Source organism: Aspergillus luchuensis, chromosome 7, assembly GCF_016861625.1.
Source record: "Aspergillus luchuensis IFO 4308 DNA, chromosome 7, nearly complete sequence".
NCBI lineage: Eukaryota > Fungi > Ascomycota > Eurotiomycetes > Eurotiales > Aspergillaceae > Aspergillus > Aspergillus luchuensis.
Genome location: NC_054855.1, coordinates 3,088,377 through 3,108,763, shown reverse-complemented (window position 1 = coordinate 3,108,763; position 20,387 = coordinate 3,088,377). Strand labels below are relative to the sequence as shown.

The 20,387-nt window shown below is 52.6% G+C and overlaps 6 protein-coding genes across 6 annotated transcripts; 3 read left to right on the top strand and 3 right to left on the bottom strand.

Moving 5' to 3' along the window:
• Positions 1-188: 188 nt before the first annotated feature.
• Positions 189-1,972, bottom strand: dbp5 (ATP-dependent RNA helicase DBP5; the record flags this gene model as incomplete). The annotated part of the gene is made up of 6 exons (XM_041683691.1): positions 189-458; positions 526-726; positions 776-1,013; positions 1,065-1,562; positions 1,630-1,798; positions 1,900-1,972. The coding sequence occupies 6 exons, from the start codon at positions 1,970-1,972 to the stop codon at positions 189-191; spliced, it is 1,449 nt and encodes a 482-aa protein (XP_041547926.1).
• A 797-nt stretch (positions 1,973-2,769) lies between these two features.
• AKAW2_71041A (putative actin polymerization protein Bzz1) lies at positions 2,770-5,314 on the top strand (the record flags this gene model as incomplete). Its single annotated transcript, XM_041683690.1, has 6 exons — positions 2,770-2,814; positions 2,873-2,899; positions 3,004-3,531; positions 3,579-3,659; positions 3,709-4,852; positions 4,908-5,314. 6 exons carry the CDS (start codon positions 2,770-2,772, stop codon positions 5,312-5,314), a joined length of 2,232 nt encoding a protein of 743 aa, XP_041547925.1.
• Positions 5,315-7,639: 2,325 nt separating this feature from the next.
• On the top strand, positions 7,640-8,496 carry AKAW2_71040A (putative Cu-dependent DNA-binding protein; the record flags this gene model as incomplete). Its single annotated transcript, XM_041683688.1, has 3 exons — positions 7,640-7,715; positions 7,793-7,935; positions 8,023-8,496. 3 exons carry the CDS (start codon positions 7,640-7,642, stop codon positions 8,494-8,496), a joined length of 693 nt encoding a protein of 230 aa, XP_041547924.1.
• A 1,247-nt stretch (positions 8,497-9,743) lies between these two features.
• Positions 9,744-12,606, bottom strand: AKAW2_71039S (putative cellobiose dehydrogenase; the record flags this gene model as incomplete). The annotated part of the gene is made up of 2 exons (XM_041683687.1): positions 9,744-10,346; positions 10,411-12,606. 2 exons carry the CDS (start codon positions 12,604-12,606, stop codon positions 9,744-9,746), a joined length of 2,799 nt encoding a protein of 932 aa, XP_041547923.1.
• Positions 12,607-14,250: 1,644 nt separating this feature from the next.
• Positions 14,251-15,695, bottom strand: gel1 (1,3-beta-glucanosyltransferase gel1; the record flags this gene model as incomplete). Its single annotated transcript, XM_041683686.1, has 2 exons — positions 14,251-15,024; positions 15,093-15,695. The coding sequence occupies 2 exons, from the start codon at positions 15,693-15,695 to the stop codon at positions 14,251-14,253; spliced, it is 1,377 nt and encodes a 458-aa protein (XP_041547922.1).
• A 3,912-nt stretch (positions 15,696-19,607) lies between these two features.
• AKAW2_71037A (uncharacterized protein) lies at positions 19,608-19,940 on the top strand (the record flags this gene model as incomplete). The annotated part of the gene is made up of 1 exon (XM_041683685.1): positions 19,608-19,940. One exon carries the CDS (start codon positions 19,608-19,610, stop codon positions 19,938-19,940), a length of 333 nt encoding a protein of 110 aa, XP_041547921.1.
• Positions 19,941-20,387: the final 447 nt, after the last annotated feature.

Here is a 20,387-nt window from a genome sequence, read left to right as displayed (position 1 = left end):
CATAGGTTGAGCAAGCAACTGGTATCTATTAATCTGACTTTCATTTGAACACAAAGAAATCCTCATAACTCTTCATAAGCAATCCACATTGCACCATAATCATATCTTATTCCAATCTCTTCCAATCAACCCGGTTGAGCAGCCGCCATCGGACAGCGGCGTCGCGTCGAGGGTTTGTCGGACACGCTCTACCGGAAGCCGAGCTGAGCACGTGAGCTCTTGATCGTCTTCTTGATAATGTCTTCCACCTCGTCCCAGTCCTTAGTGTCAATCCGCTGGATGTTAGTGTTGAAGTATCGCTGAATCTGGTTGAGCATCTCCCACTCTTCCCGGTTGGACACGAAAGAGATGGATACACCCACGCGGCCGAAACGTCCCGTACGGCCAATACGGTGCAGGTAGGTCTGGAAGTCGGCCTGTCGTTGACGGGCGCCGGGTTGGTGCAGCTCAGGGATATCCTATCCACAAAAAAAAAGCATCATTAGCATGGAGACTCATGTTCATCATGTAAAGGACACGGCTTACGTAGTTGATAACCATGGACACAGTGGAGACATCGATACCACGGGCAAGCACGTTGGTCGTAATCAAGACCTTCGCGTGTCCGGCACGGAATTGGTCAATGACTGCGTCACGCTGCGATCCTTCAATACCACCGGTCAGAGAGGCCACGGTGTGACCCTCGGCAACCATGCGCTTTTCGATCTCCTGGGCGGAGGCACGGGTCTAATCCTGCGTTAGAGTAACTGCGATGCCGTAGAGGATGTGTACAAACCTTGACGAAAATGATGGACGAGCCGACGGTGAGCAGACCGTAGAGGTTGACAAGAGTCTGGTACTTGTCCTCGTCATTCGAGCAGTCCAGGTACAGCTGCTTAATACCCTCGACCGTCAACTCCTCATGTTGGAGGGTAATCTCGTTGGCCTGGGGGGCGAACTTGGACGCATATTCGTGCACGTGAGCAGGGAAGGTAGCCGAAAAGAGCACGACCTGAATATCTCTGGGCAAGAGACTGAATAGACGTTAGCACGCGTGGCGCGAAAAGTGAAAAAGAGCAACTTACGCCTTCACACGGATACATTGGTCACCCAGACCCTGCTGGTCGAGCATGTTGTCGGCCTCATCCAGAACAAGCACGCGGAGCTTGTTCGCAACCATGATGCGCCTCTTAATCATGTCCATCACAGTACCAGGGGTACCCACAACGACGGAGCACTCCATCTTGGCGGGACGAGCGCCAGTATCTGCCGGTACGGCGGTACCAATAACGAGCCCATCAAGGAACTGGCCCATCACTTGGATGACACCAACAATCTGACGAGCCAGCTCTCGTGTGGGGGCTAAAATCAACGCCTGGGGGGTCTTTTGCAACTGCTCCGACGAGAGGTCCAAGCGACTGAGGATGTTCAGGACGAAGGCCGCAGTCTTTCCAGTACCGGACTGGGACTGACCGACCAGATTCTTCGCGGGGTTGCCAAGTAGCAGCGGGAGGGCCCTCTCTTGGATCTTGGAGGGTTTCCGGAAGTTCATTGCCGACAATCCCTGGAGGATGCGAGGGTCCCTGATTTCACGACGGGTTAGCACCGTATTTTAGCAGTATAGCAACCGAATTTGACGGATGCACGCACAGGCCGAGATCTTCAAAGTTCTTCACGGAGAAAAGGGGATTGTTCGGATCAGCCTGGAGATCGCTGAGCTTGACTTCAACGGTGTAGTCAGGCTCATGAAGGTCGGAGCCACCCTGTTGGGCGGCGGCGCCATCGGTCTGAGGAATATCTTCGGTCTGTTCGGGAGCTTCTGCAAGAAATGATCGCATAAGTTAGGGTCCAACAGGGTCTGGTAAAAGAGTGACATGGAAGTGAAGCGAGCGGTGGCATAGAAGTAGACTAGTATCGTACCGGCAGGGGCAGTCTCCTCGGGCTTGGTGATGCGGTCCGCAAGAGAACCGGCAGCGGGTTCTTCAGACGCCATCCTGATGATGTATAGAAGAACTGTGGAGGACGTATAGGTAAGGGGTTAGGGAAGGATGTTTCGGATGCAAGTTGTTGTTCGTGTTTCCCAGACGGAGGGGAGATGGCGGGGTAATCAACAGCGCGCTGAAACAGGAATCAACCGCTCAACACAGCAAATGAAGCGCACACGAGAAAAGAATGACACGTTCACCACGGTGCCCAGTTAGATGATGGAAGAGGAAGGGCGATTGATCGTTCAACACCCAGGCAAAGCAGCAATGGCTAAGGGAAGCTCCATCACCATGACGGTCGAAAAACCAACGCGGCTGACCGCCTTGAATTGACACTAGGCCTGTTTGGGCCAGCAGCCGAGTCACTGCAGTCTAACCATATCGGGAGGCGGTAAGGGTCGAGGGATACCACTTACGATACCATACGGTTGCCAGCCCAAATGGGGATGACGTAGGGAGCCTCCGGCCAGGCAATGGAGGCTCAACGTGGCCTGACAGGCAACCAGAGGCTGTCCTGTATGGTCATCTTCCCCGCTTCCTCATCGCTCTCCAGCCATTCCAGCCGCGCCTGGCAACGATTCCTGGTTCCCCGATCTCCCCCTACCCACCATCCGGTTGTACGGACTACGGAGCACACACGGTCGCCAACGGCTGTTCCGCACGTGGAAGGTAAGTTAGGCTGCTCCATTCGCTCTCCTGGTTGGACTCGCGACTCGCTAGGCCGACGCATTTTTGAGTCTTCCATGTCGCATCTCCGCCTGTCTCCCCTGCGGCGTGACCTCCGACAAGCTGACCATCTATCAGAATGGCTACCCCGGATGTCGCCCCTCACTTTGGGGCGGAGTTGAAGGTATGACATAAAACTGTCGCATCAACCCCAGGTTTCAGCTAATCGAGGACCTTGGCAGGATTCGTTTAAACCGGTCAACAATTGGGTAGGCACTTACTTCCCTCTTCCCGCCTCCTTATCCCTTCCAGCTGAATACCCCGGATGATCGCCGAAATCTTATTCATCGAGAACTAAGAGAATGCTTGCTAGGTGTCGAATGGTATCGGATGGCTGGATGAGATACAACAGTTTTACCGCGAGCGCAGCGCAATCGAAAAGGAGTATGCGGCAAAGTTGACGGCGCTATGCAAGAAGTACTACGACCGCAAAGCCAAGAAAATCAGCAGTTTGAGTGTCGGAGACACCCCTAGCATGACCCCGGGCTCCCTCGAAAGTGCCTCACTTACCACGTGGTCGACACAATTGAGCGCCGTGGAATCGCATGCCACTGAACGGGATCACTTCGGTAACGACTTGCTTGTACATGTCGCAGAGCCGCTCAAACAAGCTGCGAACCAGTACGAAGAGCTCAGGAAGTGTCATGTTGATTTCCATGCCAAGCTCGAGAAGGAGAGGGACTCCTCGTACAGTGACCTGAAGAAGGCGAAGGGTAAATATGATGGTGCGTGCCAGGAAGTGGAGGCAAGGCGGAAGAAGATGGAATCTTCGTTCGACCACAGTAAGCCTAAGGCCCAGGCAGCGTACCAACAGCAGATATTGGAGATGAACAACGTTAAGGTCGGTTACTACGATGATGCCAAAGACTATTGCTGACGGCAATGCAGAACACATATCTCATCAGCATTAATGTGACAAACAAGATGAAAGAGAGATTCTACCACGAATATGTGCCGGAGCTACTTGATGTAAGTGTGCTTTGACTGGTTGGATCCAATCTGCTAATATCACGGGTAGGGCCTGCAAGACCTTAACGAAACGCGTGTAACGAAGCTGAACTCGCTCTGGACATTGGCCGCACAACTCGAGAAGAATTACCTGTCGAAGAGTATGGACCACATGGCCAACCTCATCAATGAGATTCCGCGCAACGTTCCACACCTGGACTCGCTCATGTTCCTGCGCCACAATGTCACACAATCACAGGAGCCGGCCAACATGACCTTCGAGCCGAGCCCAATCTGGCACGACGACGACGCTCTCATCACCGACGAAGCAGCCAAGGTCTTTTTGCGCAACCTGCTCAGCAAGAGCAAGACACAAGTGCGAGAGCTGAGAGTCGAGGCGGATACGAAGCGACGCGAGGTGGAAGCCGCCAGACGGGTCCGGGAGAGCATCCGACAGGGCACGGACAAGCGCAACGAGGTGGAAGTTGTCCGATCTATATTCTTCCAGCAGGAGTCCCTGCATGAAGTTGACCGCAGGCGCCTGACTGCCGAGGTGGAGACCTCTACCATCATGTCGGCGGTGGGCGATCTTTCGCTCGGAGCGCGCAACCATAATTTCAAGTCGCAGACGTTCAAGATCCCGACCAACTGCGATCTGTGCGGAGAAAGGATATGGGGATTATCCGCCAAGGGCTTCGACTGCCGGGACTGCGGATACACCTGTCATAGTAAATGTGAAATGAAGGTACCGGCTGAGTGCCCGGGTGAGCAGACCAAGGAAGAAAAGAAGAAGCTGAAAGTGGAGCGACAAGAACAAGCCAACGCCGCCCCAGCACCACTTGATCTAGAACCAACCACGAACTCATCCACTGCGCCATCACTCACCCGCAAGGACACAATGAACTCGCTGAGCTCCGGCTACGCCGTCAGCGCCAACCGATCTATGTCCAATGCCGCACAATCTCCCACCACAACCGCAGCGGAGCTTCCCACACCCGTCGCAGAGACCAAGCCCGCCCCAGCACGGAAGAACCGCATTCTAGCACCGCCACCGGCACAGTACATCAGTGGTCCACCCGCTAATGACTCGGCGCCGGCGCTAAGCTCCAAGACCAACGAGCAGCATGGCAAGATGCTGTATGCATACCAAGCGGGCGGAGCTGACGAGGTGACTGTTCAAGAAGGGGACGATATCGTCATCCTGGAGCCAGATGGTACGCCATTTCCCACCTCTTACTTACCCTGACGGCACTAACCAAGACAATATAGATGGTTCCGGTTGGATGCGCGTACGGTCCGGCGGCGAAGAAGGGCTCGTCCCTGCTTCCTATGTGGAAGCTGGCCCCGCACCTTCACCCGTGCCGTCCGCCAGCCCCGGCTTCACGGCTGACCGGCCAGGCTCAACGTACTCGAATTCGTCGGCGTCGCTGACGGGCGGCGGCGGCGCCGGGGGCAACAAACGGGTCGGGCCAGCTGTAGCACCGCGCCGGGGCGCCAAGAAGCTCCAGTATGTGGAAGCGCTGTATGACTACGACGCGCGCAGCGACATGGAATGGAGTATGGTGGAAGGCGACCGGTTCGTGCTGGTGAACCGGGATGGCGGAGATGGGTGGGCCGATGTTGAGCGGGGCGGGGTGACGAAGAGCGTACCGGCGAACTACATCCAGGAGGTGTGATGATATTCCCACGACCTGCAGGGGGATTGAGGCAGGCTGCACCTTTCACATACGTTGTTCTGATTTGATTGTTATTGTTACCTTGCATCGGGAAGCCTGGGAGCTGGTTTGTTTGTAGTTTTTGCTTGTTTTGATTTTGGCCATTGTTGTTGCTTTTGGCTACTGTCTATATCCTCCGGCATATTCCTAAGTGGGTAGTAGGTAGATGAGAGGCGAGAAGTGCACAGTGCACAGTGCAGCAGAGCTAGTAGGGAGTTGTAAGTGGATGGATGAAGATATCTGTACATAGGGTTGTTGAAGTGCGCGTTGTGAATAAGGCATGATAGTGTTATCTACTCCTAGTCTTTCTCTCGATTTGTGAGGTATGTTGTGCTGGTATGCCTGCAATGTTCTATATGACCTCACATGAGCAGACACCACATATTGTGGGACCAAAGCAACGGGCAAACAAAAAAGACGATTGCATTGATCCAAAGGTCAGGTTCGCTGTTAGTCACAGTACAACGCACTGGACAGATTGAGAGGCTTTGAAACTGAGAAGACAAGAAGAAAGCATGTAAGAAGGAAGAGGGAACAAGGCTCTATTTCTGATAAAAATAAGGGTTTAATTAAAAAACCTGGAAACACCTAAAAAGGGATTCCGAGATTCCGATCGGAAAGAGGATCTACAACCAAAGCTACTTTCCAGTGCTAGACTGATTTGTAGCCCAGACTACTACTACAACTAAGTGATGTCCCTCCAGCCAGCCGCGGATGGAAAAAATTTTCATGATTTAGCCGGGGATGGATGGATGGAGGAATGGATGGATGACCGAGTGACTGACAGACCAGACATGCAGGAAAGCAAAAGCTCGGACGGCGAGAGAAAGAGGGAAAGACAGCTTGCAGCTGCACTGCAGGCAGCTGGAAGGATCCTGCAGCCAAAAAACCGCCAAACCGTGATCCGCGCAGCCAATCGCGAGAGAAGAATAATCACGCAGTTGGCTCGTGCGAGAGTTAGCGAGTTGCGACTAATCTTGATGGAAGTAAGCTCAGCTTGTTGCTCAGCCACCTCCAGATTAGTTAACCTCCTCCTACTAACTAGTTGTGGGTGGCTGGTGTGTGTGTGTGTGTGTGTGGTTTCGGAGGATAAGAGAGTTGTAGCTTGTGTCATATGCTGTGATCCCGAGGTAAATAGCAGTAAAGTAGTAAACTAGTAGGTACTAGTAGTAGTAGTCTGAAGGTACTGTAAAAGTAGGGTTGTCTTCCTTCCGGGGTTATTGTTGTCCTGCAGGTTATGAGGCAACTGACTAGGGTTTCTTCCTGTTCAGTCCAAGTCCCTGAACTTTCAGGCAGCAGCAATTTTGGCGATAACAAAAGACAAGGAAAAAAAAATAATAAATGAGTCTAGCCGAGCATGAAATGGAAAAAAGAAAGGCAGAAAATTGAGACGGAGCCAGAAGGTGGCACTGGCGAGCAAAAAAGTGGTAATTTTTGTATGCGGGAATTTGCTGGACCATCCATTAGGGAGCAGAAGACTAGCACCGATGGGGCAGCTCGTCGGGAAGACTTGATGGGAAAATGCCGCATTCTTTTCCTGGTCTTTTTTTCCATCATTACTTACTCCTATACTACTATACTACTACTTCTCTACTAACTAACTTACTGTGTAGTATAGTAGGACTCTGCTGATATCATACGGTGGAGGCCCGTCGGAGCGAAAAGTACTGCTCCCTCCCTCTTCCTACTATGACTACTACTACTTACTACTACCTACTAACTACTTGGTACTTACTACTTACTACTACTACCATTACCACTCTATTCTAGATTTTCTTCCTCTCTCTCTCTTTCTCTCTCTCTCTTCCCATCCCCATCTCCACTTTGATCCCTCTCCTGATTCTCTTGCTAATCGAAACCCGGGGATCCTCATCCTTTTTGCCCTCCCGAATCTTCTAAAATCCCTCATGGCTATACCTCTTTCTACCTACCACAACCACCACTAACTAATCTCCCAACCGAGATGAAGTGACATCCCCATCCATGCAGTCGATCCGTGGCTGTGCCATCTTTCCCCCATCTTGTGTCTAGCAGCTAGCCTAGTAGCTACTCCTTCCCTACGTAGCTGTTTACCCTCTTTTCCATCGCACCGTGATTATTTCCATTCCCAATTAATTTTTTCTTCCTTCCCTTCCCTTCCCTATCATCACCTCCACCCACTTCTACGTATAAATCCTCCCTTCCCTCCCATCTACTTACCACCACCATCATGCCCATCTGCTCCTCTTCCTCACTCCCTCCCGCTCTCTCTCTCTCCCCTCACCATTCAATCGTTAATCCCCAGGAATGCTTATCGACGGCGAAAAGTGGGCGTGTGAAGCTTGTGTCCGCGGCCACCGTGTGACCACCTGCAAACACAATGGTATTCTTCTCTCTCCACTCTTCTTCTCCAAATTGTGCTGCTCTCAAACCTATACTAAGCGTGATACACAAATAAAGACCGACCTCTAATTCGCATCAACCGCAAAGGTCGTCCCTTTGCGACCTGCTCCATCTGCAACTGCACCCCTTGCGAAAGCCCCGAAGAGCACGCCAAGCTCAAACGTGAGACCGATCATCATCATCCTTCTTCATCCTCAAAAGTACACGTTCACCATACTTCTACACACCTCATTTCACCCATCGTGAATGGCTTTTGGTGCAGTTCAGGCTGATATAGTGGCTTCTAGCGAGCTGCTGACCGATCCCCGCGACTCTCCGCCTCTCCGTCCACCTTTCTCCCCATTGCCCCGAGGCCGTCCGTTTCCCCTAGTACCAGCGCGACGAGTCCCAATTCATCACTTCCGGCTGCTGCTAGCGCATACGCTGCAGTGTCAGTCGCGGCGACTCTCCCAGGGAGTACGACAGCAACCGCAGCGGGATATCTCTCCCCACCACCTATCGCATCTCTCCCACCGTCATTCTGCTCCATGGCCGCCACCACTGACAGCATGTCCATGTCCATGGTGAATCCCCTGCTCGTGGATGCGCATCGCATGTACAGCGACCTGGCGGTATCCTTTGCGGACAGTAATGCCATCTACGCGCTGGAGGACATGGGATTAGATGACGTCAGTGCAACCATGCTCGCTGCCGATCCCGTCTTTCAGGGGAATGACTGGGACTGGTTACATGATGATCACCATGATGGTGGTGTGCTCTAACATTTGTGGATCCTCTTGGGTCTGCAGATTATTCACTACAACGTATTACTCTGTGGATTCGAGAGGGTCGTCTGGGTAGGGCGGTGGGAGGCCTGGGGTCCGAAAATGATGGGGTCGTATATGATGTTATGAGAAACGAATTGTACCGAGAAAATGGTATGGACCAGTCGGGATCAACAGGACCTATCTACTTGCTTACTTTACTTGACTGGTTCAATTAGAGGAAGATTGCATTGCATTGCATTGCATGTATGTGCATGTATATAGCGTGGGCAGGCCGAATTGATTTACTGCATAGGATTCATCAATCCCGAGGTATTACTGACTCTGTGATCTATTGGAACTACCATCACAAATTGCTTTCTCTGAACGTAAATTAAACCAGGTTATTGTCAGCCAGCACGTGAAAATGAACAAAGGGAAATATCGTTAAATACGAGTGGGGCTGTCACAACCGAGAGGTCCACTGATTAAGCTAACCATCTCATTACTTTTCATTCCTGTCTCTGCAAGGAAGGAATCTACGAAGAAAAAAGACAGAAGGAAGGAAACCAAATAAGGTTAGCTAGGAACGAAAAAAAATATTAACAATCGGTGGTCTTTAGAAATGTTGATACATATCGATGATACCCATTTCATACCTTATCATGTACTGAAATAGAACTTTCCCGGCAGGTAGTAACTAAGTAGTAGCTTAACATTTTCCGCTACATCAAAGTCCGTCCGGGCGGTACGGAGGTGTCTTAGCGCGTCAGTTATCTAAATCCCACAGCTGCAGTACATCATTTACACTACGTACTTCTAACAAGGGCTCAACAGAAACCAACAAATCAGACAGCAGTAATAGCTAAGCACAACAAATGCGAGATGAGTAGTATAATATATCATAGATCAAGAAATAGCTCGAATGTTATTACTTATCGAACCCGACAGATTCAGAACCACCTAATTTGTTATTGCCATACATACATACATACTAGAGGTGGCTGTGCCAGCATATAGTGTAATTGCGATGATTGAGATGGCAGTCACCACTTGGAAGTTAGGTTGCCTACATTCAACTTCTAGAACTAACATGTTCGATATACGTCGCACTCAACCAAGAATGTACAACAGACCAATTGAAAGAATAAGAAAATAAATTCTATATATAAGAATAGGTAGATACACAACAGAGAATGGAACGGGCCTAGACTTCATTCCGAGTTTGCACGCGCTCTTTCCCCACTAACGAGTTCAGCAACCGTCTAAGCATAGGTGGGCCAGACAGTCACGGTCGAAGTGCTGGTAGCCACCACCATGTCGGTGGTAGTGGTCCAGGCAGTCGAGGTCACCCACACGGTGGTGGTAGAGGCACCCGAGTCGGCAGCGGCAGTGGAAGCCACGGCTACCTTGGCGGTCACGGACTCGATCGCGCCGCTGCTGCTGTCATCCTCGTCCTCATCATCCTCATCGTCGCAGTCGTACTCGTCGTCATCGTCGTCGCCCTCGTTGTCGTCAGCGCCGGTGCTGCTCTCCGACTCGCTGGAGGAACCAGCGGAGGAAGAAGAAGAGGAAGAGCCGGTGGTGGACGAGATGGTGCCGGAGGTGGGGACGGCCGTGGCGGTGACGGCGTCAGTGGTGGTGACGGCTTCAGTCTCAGTCTCGGTGGCGGCAGCGGCCTCGGAAGTGGTCGAGACGTAGGCGGCCTGGGTGGAAGCAGCAACGGAGACGGAAGCAGAGGCAGAGGCAGAGGTGGCGCTGGTGCCCTGGGCAATGATGCGGGCGACGGCGGCCTCGGCGGCGATCTGGATGATGGCCTGGGAGTTACCGGTTGGAAGGTCAGGGTGGATACTGCCATCGACGATGTACTATAGAAGATGATATGTTAGAAGAGATGGTCTCTGAGATGATAAAAGGGGAAAGAGGACGTACCAAGTTCTCAGTGCCGTAAACCTTGGTGTTGAGGTCAACAACGGAGGTGCCGTTGGCCTCACGGCCATCATCGACACCCATCTTGGCGGTACCGACGTAGTGGTCACCGGCGGTCAGCTGGTTCAGGATGCTCGCCGCGGTAGCGGTACCCTCGATGGAGAAGCCAGCGGTCGAGTTCTTCATGTCGGCGATCAGGCCGTTGAGGAAGCGGGTCAGGGCTTCCTTGTCGGCGGCAGTGTTCAGGTAGGGAGAGGTCTCGATGGTGGTGGAGCCGGTCGAGTCGATACCGAGGACACCGGTGGAGGTGGCACCGTGGGTGAGGTACAGCTTCATGGTGATGACACCATCCTTAGTGGTACTGCAGGAGGCCTGGTAGAAGCGGGTGACGCCGTCAGTACCGACGTTGGAGGTCCAGAACTGCAGACGGTGGCCACCCTGGGTCATGACACCGGAGCCCTCGGAGTAGAGCTTGCGGATGGGGGCAGTGGCGCCGGAGACGGCACTCTCAGTGTCGAAGTGCGTGAAGTTGCTGTTGGTGTTGACGGTGACAGTGAACATGGGGTGGTCACGGAGGTTGTCGCCGACGGGCAGGTCGATCCACTCAGCGGAGGGAGGCAGGGTGATACCAGTGCTGCCGCTCTGGACGGTCTTGATCTGCTCAGAGGGACCAATACCGGAGTTGAACAGGATGCGGGGAGTGGACATGGAACCAGCAGCCAGAACAACCTTACCACCGGCACGGACGTTGATGATTTCGATGCCGCCAGAGGAGTTCTCGACCTCAACACCGGTGATGCGACCACCACGACGGACGACGCGGCGGACCTTGGTGTTCAGGCTCATGTGGAAGTTGTCGGCGTCCTGGACCAGGGGCAGGTAAGAACGGACAGGACCAGCACGGATACCGTTGCCGACATCCCAGGAGGGGTAGCTGTAGACCATGTGCTTCTCGTTGGGCTGCTCCTGGGAGTCGACGGACTTCCAGCCGAGACCCTTCAGGAAGGAAGAGAGAACGGTGTACATGCCCTGGTCGTAACGCTTGCCATCAGCCGAAGGGAGGGTGCTACCGGGGTTGCGGGCGTAGAAGCGCTCGGCAGCAGCCTTGACGTCCTTCCACTTCCAGCCGGTGGGCCACTTGTCGTCGAAATCGGCCTCCTGGGGGTAGATGAAAGACATGGCGTTGACGATGGTACCACCACCCAGAACACAGCCAGCCATGCCAGCAGTGTCATCGCAGAGGTACTGGCTAATGTAGTCGGAGCCCTGAATGTAGGTGCCCAGAGCCGGCAGGTCGTACGCGGTGAGGGAGGAGTTCCACGACAAGGAGTCGGTAGCACCCAGCTCGACGGTCGGGGCCACACCACGCTCGATAAGCAAGACGCTCTTCTTAGTCTCGGCCAGGCGCTCAGCAGCAACCAGACCAGCAGCACCACCACCGACAACAATGTAATCGTAGGTCGTGTTCGAAACCGTGGCGGCAACGCTGGCAGAGGGGGAGGCGGAGGCAGAGGCAGAGGCGCTGGAGGAAGCGGAAGCCGAAGTAGCAGTGGACTGGGTCGCGACAGCCTTGGAGGCCCAGGTGGAGTACTTGGACGACCTGGCTTCGGCCAGCTGCACCTCGAAACCACCATAGCCGGCAGCGTGGTAGGGCATCTTGGACGAGGCGGAGGAGGGAGTCGTGGGGTTCGAGGCACTGAGAGCCCAGCCGAAGTAGTAGCTAGTCGAGTTGGCGTCGAAAGTGGTGGGCTGACCGATGATGCAGCCCTTGCACAGGAAGGTGTAGGTCAGGTAGGTGCTGTTGACGGAGGTGCCATCGGGGATCTCCTCAATGGAAGCATCACCGCTGTAGACGGACGGCGAGACGTAGGACGTGGCCTCACGCAGAGTTCCAACGGCCGAATCACCATCGGGCCAGGCGGCAATCAGGAGAACGTTGGTCATGGACCCCGACATACTGACACCACCCCAACCCTTGGAGCTGGACAGAGGGACGGCCATCTGACCGATGAAGTCGGTGCCGGTGGTCTCCTCGGGCAGGGCGATACCGAAACAGAAGCCGGTGTCATCGGTATCACACCATCTCTGGAACTCGATGCCAGAGGCCGAATCGGTGTAGGCGGAGGTGTTGTAGGCGTTGGCCGAGACGCCCAAGGCGTAACTCAAGGCGGCCACGCCACTGAGGAGAACGGAACGCATCTTTTCCTGGATTTACCCGAAATGCAGAAAAACGCAAAGTTGCAAAGATAGGCCACGAAGGAAGAAGATAAGATTCGAAAAAGGAGTGTCAAAGAATTGGGTATGTCAAGCTGACCCAGCAGCAACCCAAGTTAGAAAGAATGGCGGCAAAAAAGAAGTTGCCAAAAAAAGAATGAAAACTCTTGAACAAGAGTGAAGTGAAGATGGGGAAAAGAACAGAGAAGAGAAATCCATAATGGCAGCGGCGAGGGCCATTGATATATAGGAATTCAAGGAAAGGGTGCGTGGGGATGGTCCGACGGCCATGACATGGAGAGCGGAGCCATTAAACGGTGGTGATATGATAATCATATTGAAGGGGGAGGGCGGAGGGCAAGGCTAATGCATTGAAGAAATTGAGTGGGTGGACACTGGCTGGGCAGACGCCCACTCTTCAGACGCCCAAAGGAGACATGGATGAGGGCATTCTTGGCCATCGGCCTCCATTCTGACGGGGGGATGGCGGCTGTCAGTGGCTCGAAGCAAGATAAGCAATTTCCGGCGGGACTGCTAGAGCGCTTCTAGCTGTGAGGTTTATCTTCCTCAGTGGGACGTGCCAAGCCTCACTAAACGGCACGAGTTTCACACAACGGCCGCCGTGGTTTGAGCATGATGGCGCCCAGGAGCTCGTTCCTAGCCAAGCCCATTTAAACAAAACACTCCTCCTCCGTGAAGTTCGCGCGCTGGTGGATTGCTCACTAAACCCGTACTCCTCATTGGCTTCACCCTCCCATAGTCGGGGGGACTATTGGCCTCGACACATCCACCGTCTCTCTCCGTGAACGGGGTCCCACCGGAATTGACCGAGTGCCACCAGGATTGTCTCGGTCTCTCTTCTCTCTATCGTCGGGGAGAGACTGGAAGGGCTGCCAAGGTGCAGGACAATGTCCGGGAACCCACCCGTCGAGGAGGGAGACTGGCTATGGATCTATTTCGAGATGAGCCAAGGGGGGTTCTTGGGCCAAGTTCAGGGACCCGGGATGACTTACTGGCCAGGAACCTCAATGGGTCAGTCAGCTAGTAGGACTGACCGTTGCATGATGAGGGGTAGAGATAGATAGGGTAGATGGCTAGATGGAGTAGATAGATTGTGAGAGGGAGTTTGCCAGGAGCACGAGGGCTGCGACGGAGGGATGGAAACAGCCGCCCGGCCAGATCCTCCGGCGGCCAAACCTGAGACGGGCAAAGTGTCAGACCAGCGGCGCTGCAATCTATTTTCCCTGCAAAACTCCGGTCCGCCCCCCAAATGTGGGCCCACCTGGCCAGCCGACAGGAAGAGGATGATTTATTTTTTTTTTTTTTCTACTGCACTGTCCAGACAGTCACCATGTGGGAAAGTAGGAAAGAGTGTGAAAAGCAGGGATGCTACCTGGGTTCCGTTCATTACTAGATACTCTACACATCGACTGGCACCGGCTAAGGATGGTCCAACCCAACTGTACACATGTCAGAATGCTGCTTTGCGCCGAGACCCACTCGGCACTACTTAAACCCCTTGCCGGCAGCAAACAAAATAAGAAAGAGAAGAAAAAAAAGTGAAAAGTGACACAACGCAAAGAACCAACGCATGAAAAGATACGAAAGATCATTCACCCAACTCAGTCCTTACAGCAGGACGAGTCCGGCACCGAAGACGGTGGACAGCACCGTCACCAGTCCCACCATCACAGGGGCCATGGCGAGGCCGGGAATCTGCAGTCCAGCAGCAGCGCCCGTGGAGCTCGTCGAGGTGCCGCTGGAGCCCGAGCTGGAGCTCGATGAGCTAACCGAGCCCGATCCGGGGGTCGCGGTGCTGGTGGACTGCGTGCCGGCGTTCATGCTACCAGAGCCGGAGAATCCGGCGCCCTTGCCAGCGCCCTGAGTCATGTACTTCTTCGCAGGTTCGGGGATGGCGGGCAGGGAGTCTCCATCAACATCCCAGTTGGGGGAGTCCTTGGCCGGGCAGGGGTTGGCACCACCGGTCTTGTTGTAGCCGCCGTCACCCTCGGGGTTGCTAGTCTTGGAGTAGGCCGACTTCAACGCATCGTAGTCGGACAGAGTCTTCACGTTGTTGCCATCGATCTCCACCAGACCGTAGTTGCTGGATTCCTGGGAGTACTCGTAGACCAGACCACCAGAGTAGACGCCGGTCATCTTGGTGTCGTACAGAGCGCTGACCTCCTCGAACTCACGCTTGTTGGTGTTGCAGCCATACTCGGACAGGAACAGAGGCAAGCCGTATCCGGTGAAGTTCTTCACCTTCTGGTCCCAGCCGGAGGTGGTGAAAGAGGAGGGGTCGCACCAGGAGTAGTCGTTGAAGGCGAAGAAGTCACTGCGCTCATCGTCGGTACCGCAGTTCATGTACTCAGCCATCTGAAGACGGTTGGTATCAATGTCGGCCTGCATCAACGGTCCCCATTAGTATCTATTCCAACCGAAACTGGTATTGGGCTGATTTGTGGACTTACAGCAGAGTACCCGACAGGGATCTCACGGTAGTTGCGGCTGCGGATGTACTGGCGCAGGTCACGCGTGACAGCCTTGACATAGGGAGCAGCCTTGGAAGAGGGACCATCGTTGATGACCTCGTTACCCGAGAAGAAAGCCAGGGTGTTCTTGTAGTTGGCGAACTTGTCGACCGTGGCGAAGATGTATTGCAGGTACACATCGTTGTATGACGGGGCGGGATCGGCACGGTTGAGGGAATACTTGGGGGTGTTGACATCCAGCACCAGGTAGATGCCAGCATCCGCCAGAGCGTTCATGCACTCGTCGTGGTCCTTGGAGTTGTCGACCGAGTAGACACGGATGGTGTTCAGGCCGAGCTCCTTGAACTTCTCGATGTCACGCTTGCAGCCATCGGCATCGGCAATGGGGTCAGCGAGTTTGGAGGAACCACCAGGCTGGTAGTCGACACCACGGATGTAGAATCGGTCGTCGCCCTTGAAGAAGGCATTGCCCTTGACGGTGATGGCCGTCACATCATCACGGGCCTTGATGGTCGACGAAGGCGCAGCGAGAGCGGTGGAGGCACCAAGAGCGAGGGCAGTCGCGACAGCGGTGCCCTTCATTGTGAGAGATGGTGATTGAGAAGATACACGGTAAATGTTATTAAGACGAAGAATGAGTGTCAGGGCGGCCTGTCAGTGAGAGATGACTGAGAAGGTATGGTAATGAAATATGCAGACAGCGCCGGATATAGGATGGTTCTAGAGAACAGCGAGCGAAGAAGAAGAAGCGAGAGACTAAAAGGAGGTCTGAACGAGTGACTGAAGAGGAATTTGAAGAATGCCGGAAGAAAAGCGGCGACGAGGTTGAACGACCGAAAGGGTGAAGGAGGAAAGAGCAAAAACAGCCAGCGAATATGGAAGCGGAAGGGAGGGGGGAGGGAGGGAGTGGGTGGCACACGCCTTAAAGCAGGCAGAGGCAGGCCGACCATCCCTTCTGCATTGCATTATTGACATCCACTGGGGTAATTTGCTCGCGCCTTTGTGAATCCGTCAGGGTCATGCCAAGCAAACAAACATTACGCCTGCAAGCAGCCACGGCATGTGTGGGAAATTGTTGGTTCCGCTCAAACTAGATGCTACGGACCAATGAGGGAAGCATCCAAGCGATTATTTCCTTTTTTTCATGGAGAGATCCTACACTCCCCAAACGGCAGGTCAGCGGAAGTCCCAGGGGAGATTGTATTGTGGTCATCCCGATCGTCAGATCGCCTGTGGGCGAAAAAGGGTCTCACACTGGGCCAAGGCGCCGATGAAAGGCTGCCGTGGCCACTTTGCAGGGACTGGCCCCGTCCGATTTCCTGGCCGGAACAAATGAGAATGCAGGCCAAGAGAGGCGCACAAAGAAAGCTGCTCATCTGCTCGTCTTTTCGACCGTGTGGGTGGGGCCCCCAGCCTGCCAAGAGTTCCCGGTGGGGCCAGTCCCTGAAAAGTCCCTGGATGGTCCCTGGCAAGTCCCTTGGGACCCTGATGGCCCGTACCAGCTCGGTTGCTCGTTACAAGGGTTGACATTCCATCGCTCACACCTTCAAAACAGGCAACAAATAATTGACTAGAAATGATGCTGACATTCTAGTCAGATCCCTGAGTAGCCAGCCATCTAATTGCCCAACCTCAAGGGCTGGGTATAAATTGTCTTCTGCCGCCACATGCTAGTAGCAAAAGCAAGGCACCGTCCAGCGGAAAAGGAGTCTCATCCTTTTCTGGGGTCCAAACCCAGGCTTCCCGCTCCCTGCCGTGCCTGGAAGATCGGTCCCATCAAGGTTTCCCAGAAAGATTATATTTACAAACTAACTGTTTCAGTTCGACTGCACTGAACGTGGCTCCTGCTTTGTCTCGCCACTGCAGAGGGACCTGGTGTGGCTTTCTTACCTCAGAGCAACTACTTGAGTACGATTGGTAGAGTGCCAAGATGACGCTCCTTGGGGCGGTCATGGCAAGATGGTATTATGGTAGGCCATGACTCTGTGCCAGGAACTATTGCCTCTGGGCGACTGGGCATTTCCCAGATGCTGTGGTTGGGTTGAACTTCAGCGACCATACGGCAGTGCCGCCTTCTCACCTTCCTTCTACTGAGACACTCATGCCAGCGCCAACAGCGACTGCATCTACGTACTTTATATGCAAGCGCTTTCCACCCTCCAAAGATCTTGTCGGATTCTATAATTAGTCGAGATGGTGGCATGGCTTCGATAGATTGCTCGCATGGACTTTGTGCGGCCGACACGGGCTCCCTTACTTGGTCTGAAGGAAAACCCTCACGGATTCACTTGGATGCTATGTCTCTGGCAATTGCCATCCACTCCACTCCTATGATCGCCACAGGATTTGACAATTGAATGTTGCTTCGGGGTATCTCGAGCTTCAATCCTCGTACATAGAACGCTGCCACAGGTATAGAGGCACAGTCTGGCTTCAGTGTCTGCATTATCACAAAAGGCAAGCAGAGAACATGGCGCGCCTACTATCTATTCGACAGCCCATGTCTCACCAAAAATAGGAAGCTGACGTCAACGCACGGATTCGGGGGCCCCGCCGGAGCCGATTAGCGCCGCCCATTGTGTGCTGCTGACCTTCCTAAACCAGGTGTGTCTTTACTCCAACGGTAAACCAAATCAGAGGCATGTTTCAGCATCTGGCATTTTACCGCTTTGAAACCCAAAACCGTTAGCCATGTGATATGGCGCGAGTCCACTCCCACACTGTAGCCAACGAGCCATACTGTCTCTAAATATCTGGGTGCCTGCAAACAACTGAGACTTGACTGGTCCAATCCGACCGAGCCGAGACTCTTGGCGTTCGCACAGAGTGTGTTTGATGTCTTAAGGCATACACTTCAACCCGCAGTCTCACCTCGTTTCACTGCGAGTTGCCAAAAGGGAAACACCTTTTTCAAACCCAGAGGGTCTTGAATCTTATCTTCTACTTGGTACTTACGTCTGGCTAAATACCGATCAGCCCGTGGGTATAGTGTCGTGTGCCAATCGGTCGCCAAGAATTCCATTCGGACTCCACGTCTAACCCTCTGCAACCGAGACGAAGAGTCTAGATTTCACCACGGCTCCACCCACCAGAAATGACGGGACTCGCCAAATCTAGGCAGCAACCTGCAGCTTCTATTCTTCCGAGCATGTGCTTGTCTTGTTCACTTGGTCAGGTCTGAATTGATATATTATGTGCTATTGTATATGCGAATGTGCCCTGATCCCATTTTATGTATCCTTCACTCAACTGTTGGTCACGCCCGACTGAGCTATGATTCAGCAACATACTATCTTTAGTTCTTATTAGTTCTTGAAATTATTGACACAAGATAGCAGAATATATAAATAGAATCTCCTTCGACCGAAGTTATACATTATAGTCGATATTATGAATGCCGAAAAGTAAACAGTAATTTTAGTCATTCGTTCTGGAACAGTGGCAGCATCTAATAATATTTCACACATTGTGAGCTCTACTTCCCCTGGTTATACATCTGTAGCGTACCAGTTCAGAAGAGTATTTACTAGTACTCGTAGGTACTACATCTCCCCTTAACCTTGTCATTGCAACCTACTACTCTGGGACTTATAGTACTGCTCTGTTGTGAAGACAATTACTATTCATCCATCAAATACCCGTTATATATATACTATACTATATATGGTTCCGAGAGAAGTCTCAAGCTGGTAGCATTCAATTGTTGAGTTACTAGTACAACTATCCACGAAGAAATGTGGGAATTCTCCCTGGGTGATAACTCCTATTACTCTTGGTACTCTGCATTTATAAATTCCTGAACAACAATCCTGGCGAAATCAGTACTAACCTACATCATCGCTCGTTGCACTTACTGAACATTTCTCGCAACCCATTCTTCAGCTACGAGTCACCCAAGCTAAGATCCTCAATGTCGCTCATTACCTAAGGTCTGACACTGTTATGTCTCCGAAAAGACACCGCGGTTGTGGCCGCTTTACCGTCCCACAACCAGAAAGTCCTTAGTATTTCCTTTCCACCTCGGCTGTTTTCCCTGTTTACATTTCGCAAAGGTAATTGAATCATCTCCATTGACCAACTTTCCTTCTCTTTTCTCGTGCTGGTCAATAAGCATCTACAACAATCATTAACTAATCAACTAACATGGTTCGTCATACAGGAATCCCACCATCACGCCTGACAATACCGACCACGGTCCGCTCTTGAGTCCCAAGCTTCGCAGACATTATGCTCGTCTATGTACTTCCAAGAAATTTATAAGCTCTCCATGGTCAACGTGATGAACAGCATCACTGATTGCTCAACATTGACTGTGGGTGATTACAAGAACGAGGTGGTCATGAAATGGCAGGAAATGCGGAATTGACAGTCTGAAATCGTTCTCACACTCGTGGGTGTGTTGTTAATTTCTTCTTTTACGGATGGAGCCTAACGGAGCCTGCCCTGATTGAGGGAGGGAGAATCAAATTGACAATGTTATAGCCTCCTACAGAGATGCTGAAGTCGCACCAAAACATCTCAAACCAAGTCCCACGACGGGCGGCTATTCACGGCATTCAGCACCTCCACACTCCCTGCACGATCACCCTCGAAGACACGCTCAACAAGCAGATTTATATGCTGGTGAATTTTGAGGTTATCGGAGTGGCTTCAGAGAATTACCTGCGTGCTAACGACGTTTGGAAGCTCGACAACCTACTCAAATATCGTATCGCTGCTGTTATTATCTTTGCTATGATGTCTCTGATATCATTACCCCCCAATTGCATGCTGACGCTACGCCTCCATTCCCCGAGCCTTCTGAAACTATGGTTAGCAACATGGTAGTGGGGTGCATGGCATCTTCCACACAATGGAGAGCTAGCTGGTGAGGATGAGGGGGCGACGGAGCACAACCGGGAGCTTGTTCAGATAGCATACCTGGAATAAGTTGATGAACTTCACGCGATCATGTCTGCTCCCGAGTTTCCAAGATTCTAATTCGATTGTTGGAACTACTTTCTGAGTACTCACAGTACTCGAATCTGCTCCTATGGACATTGCGAACGGCTCAAAACTAGAACTAACATCGAGAAACATGAGAAGAGCAAAATTCAGTTCATTCCTATACAAGTTAAGGTCTCGACAATGTCCTGCGAGCAACTATCCCAACCGCCAATTTTGACATTAAGGGGACCATGCCGTTGTCTTTGGATCCCCAGATGAACGCAGCACGACCGTGATAAACTTGAAATCGTTTTTTTGGACCTCGATCTTTCTGCTACCGACGGCTTG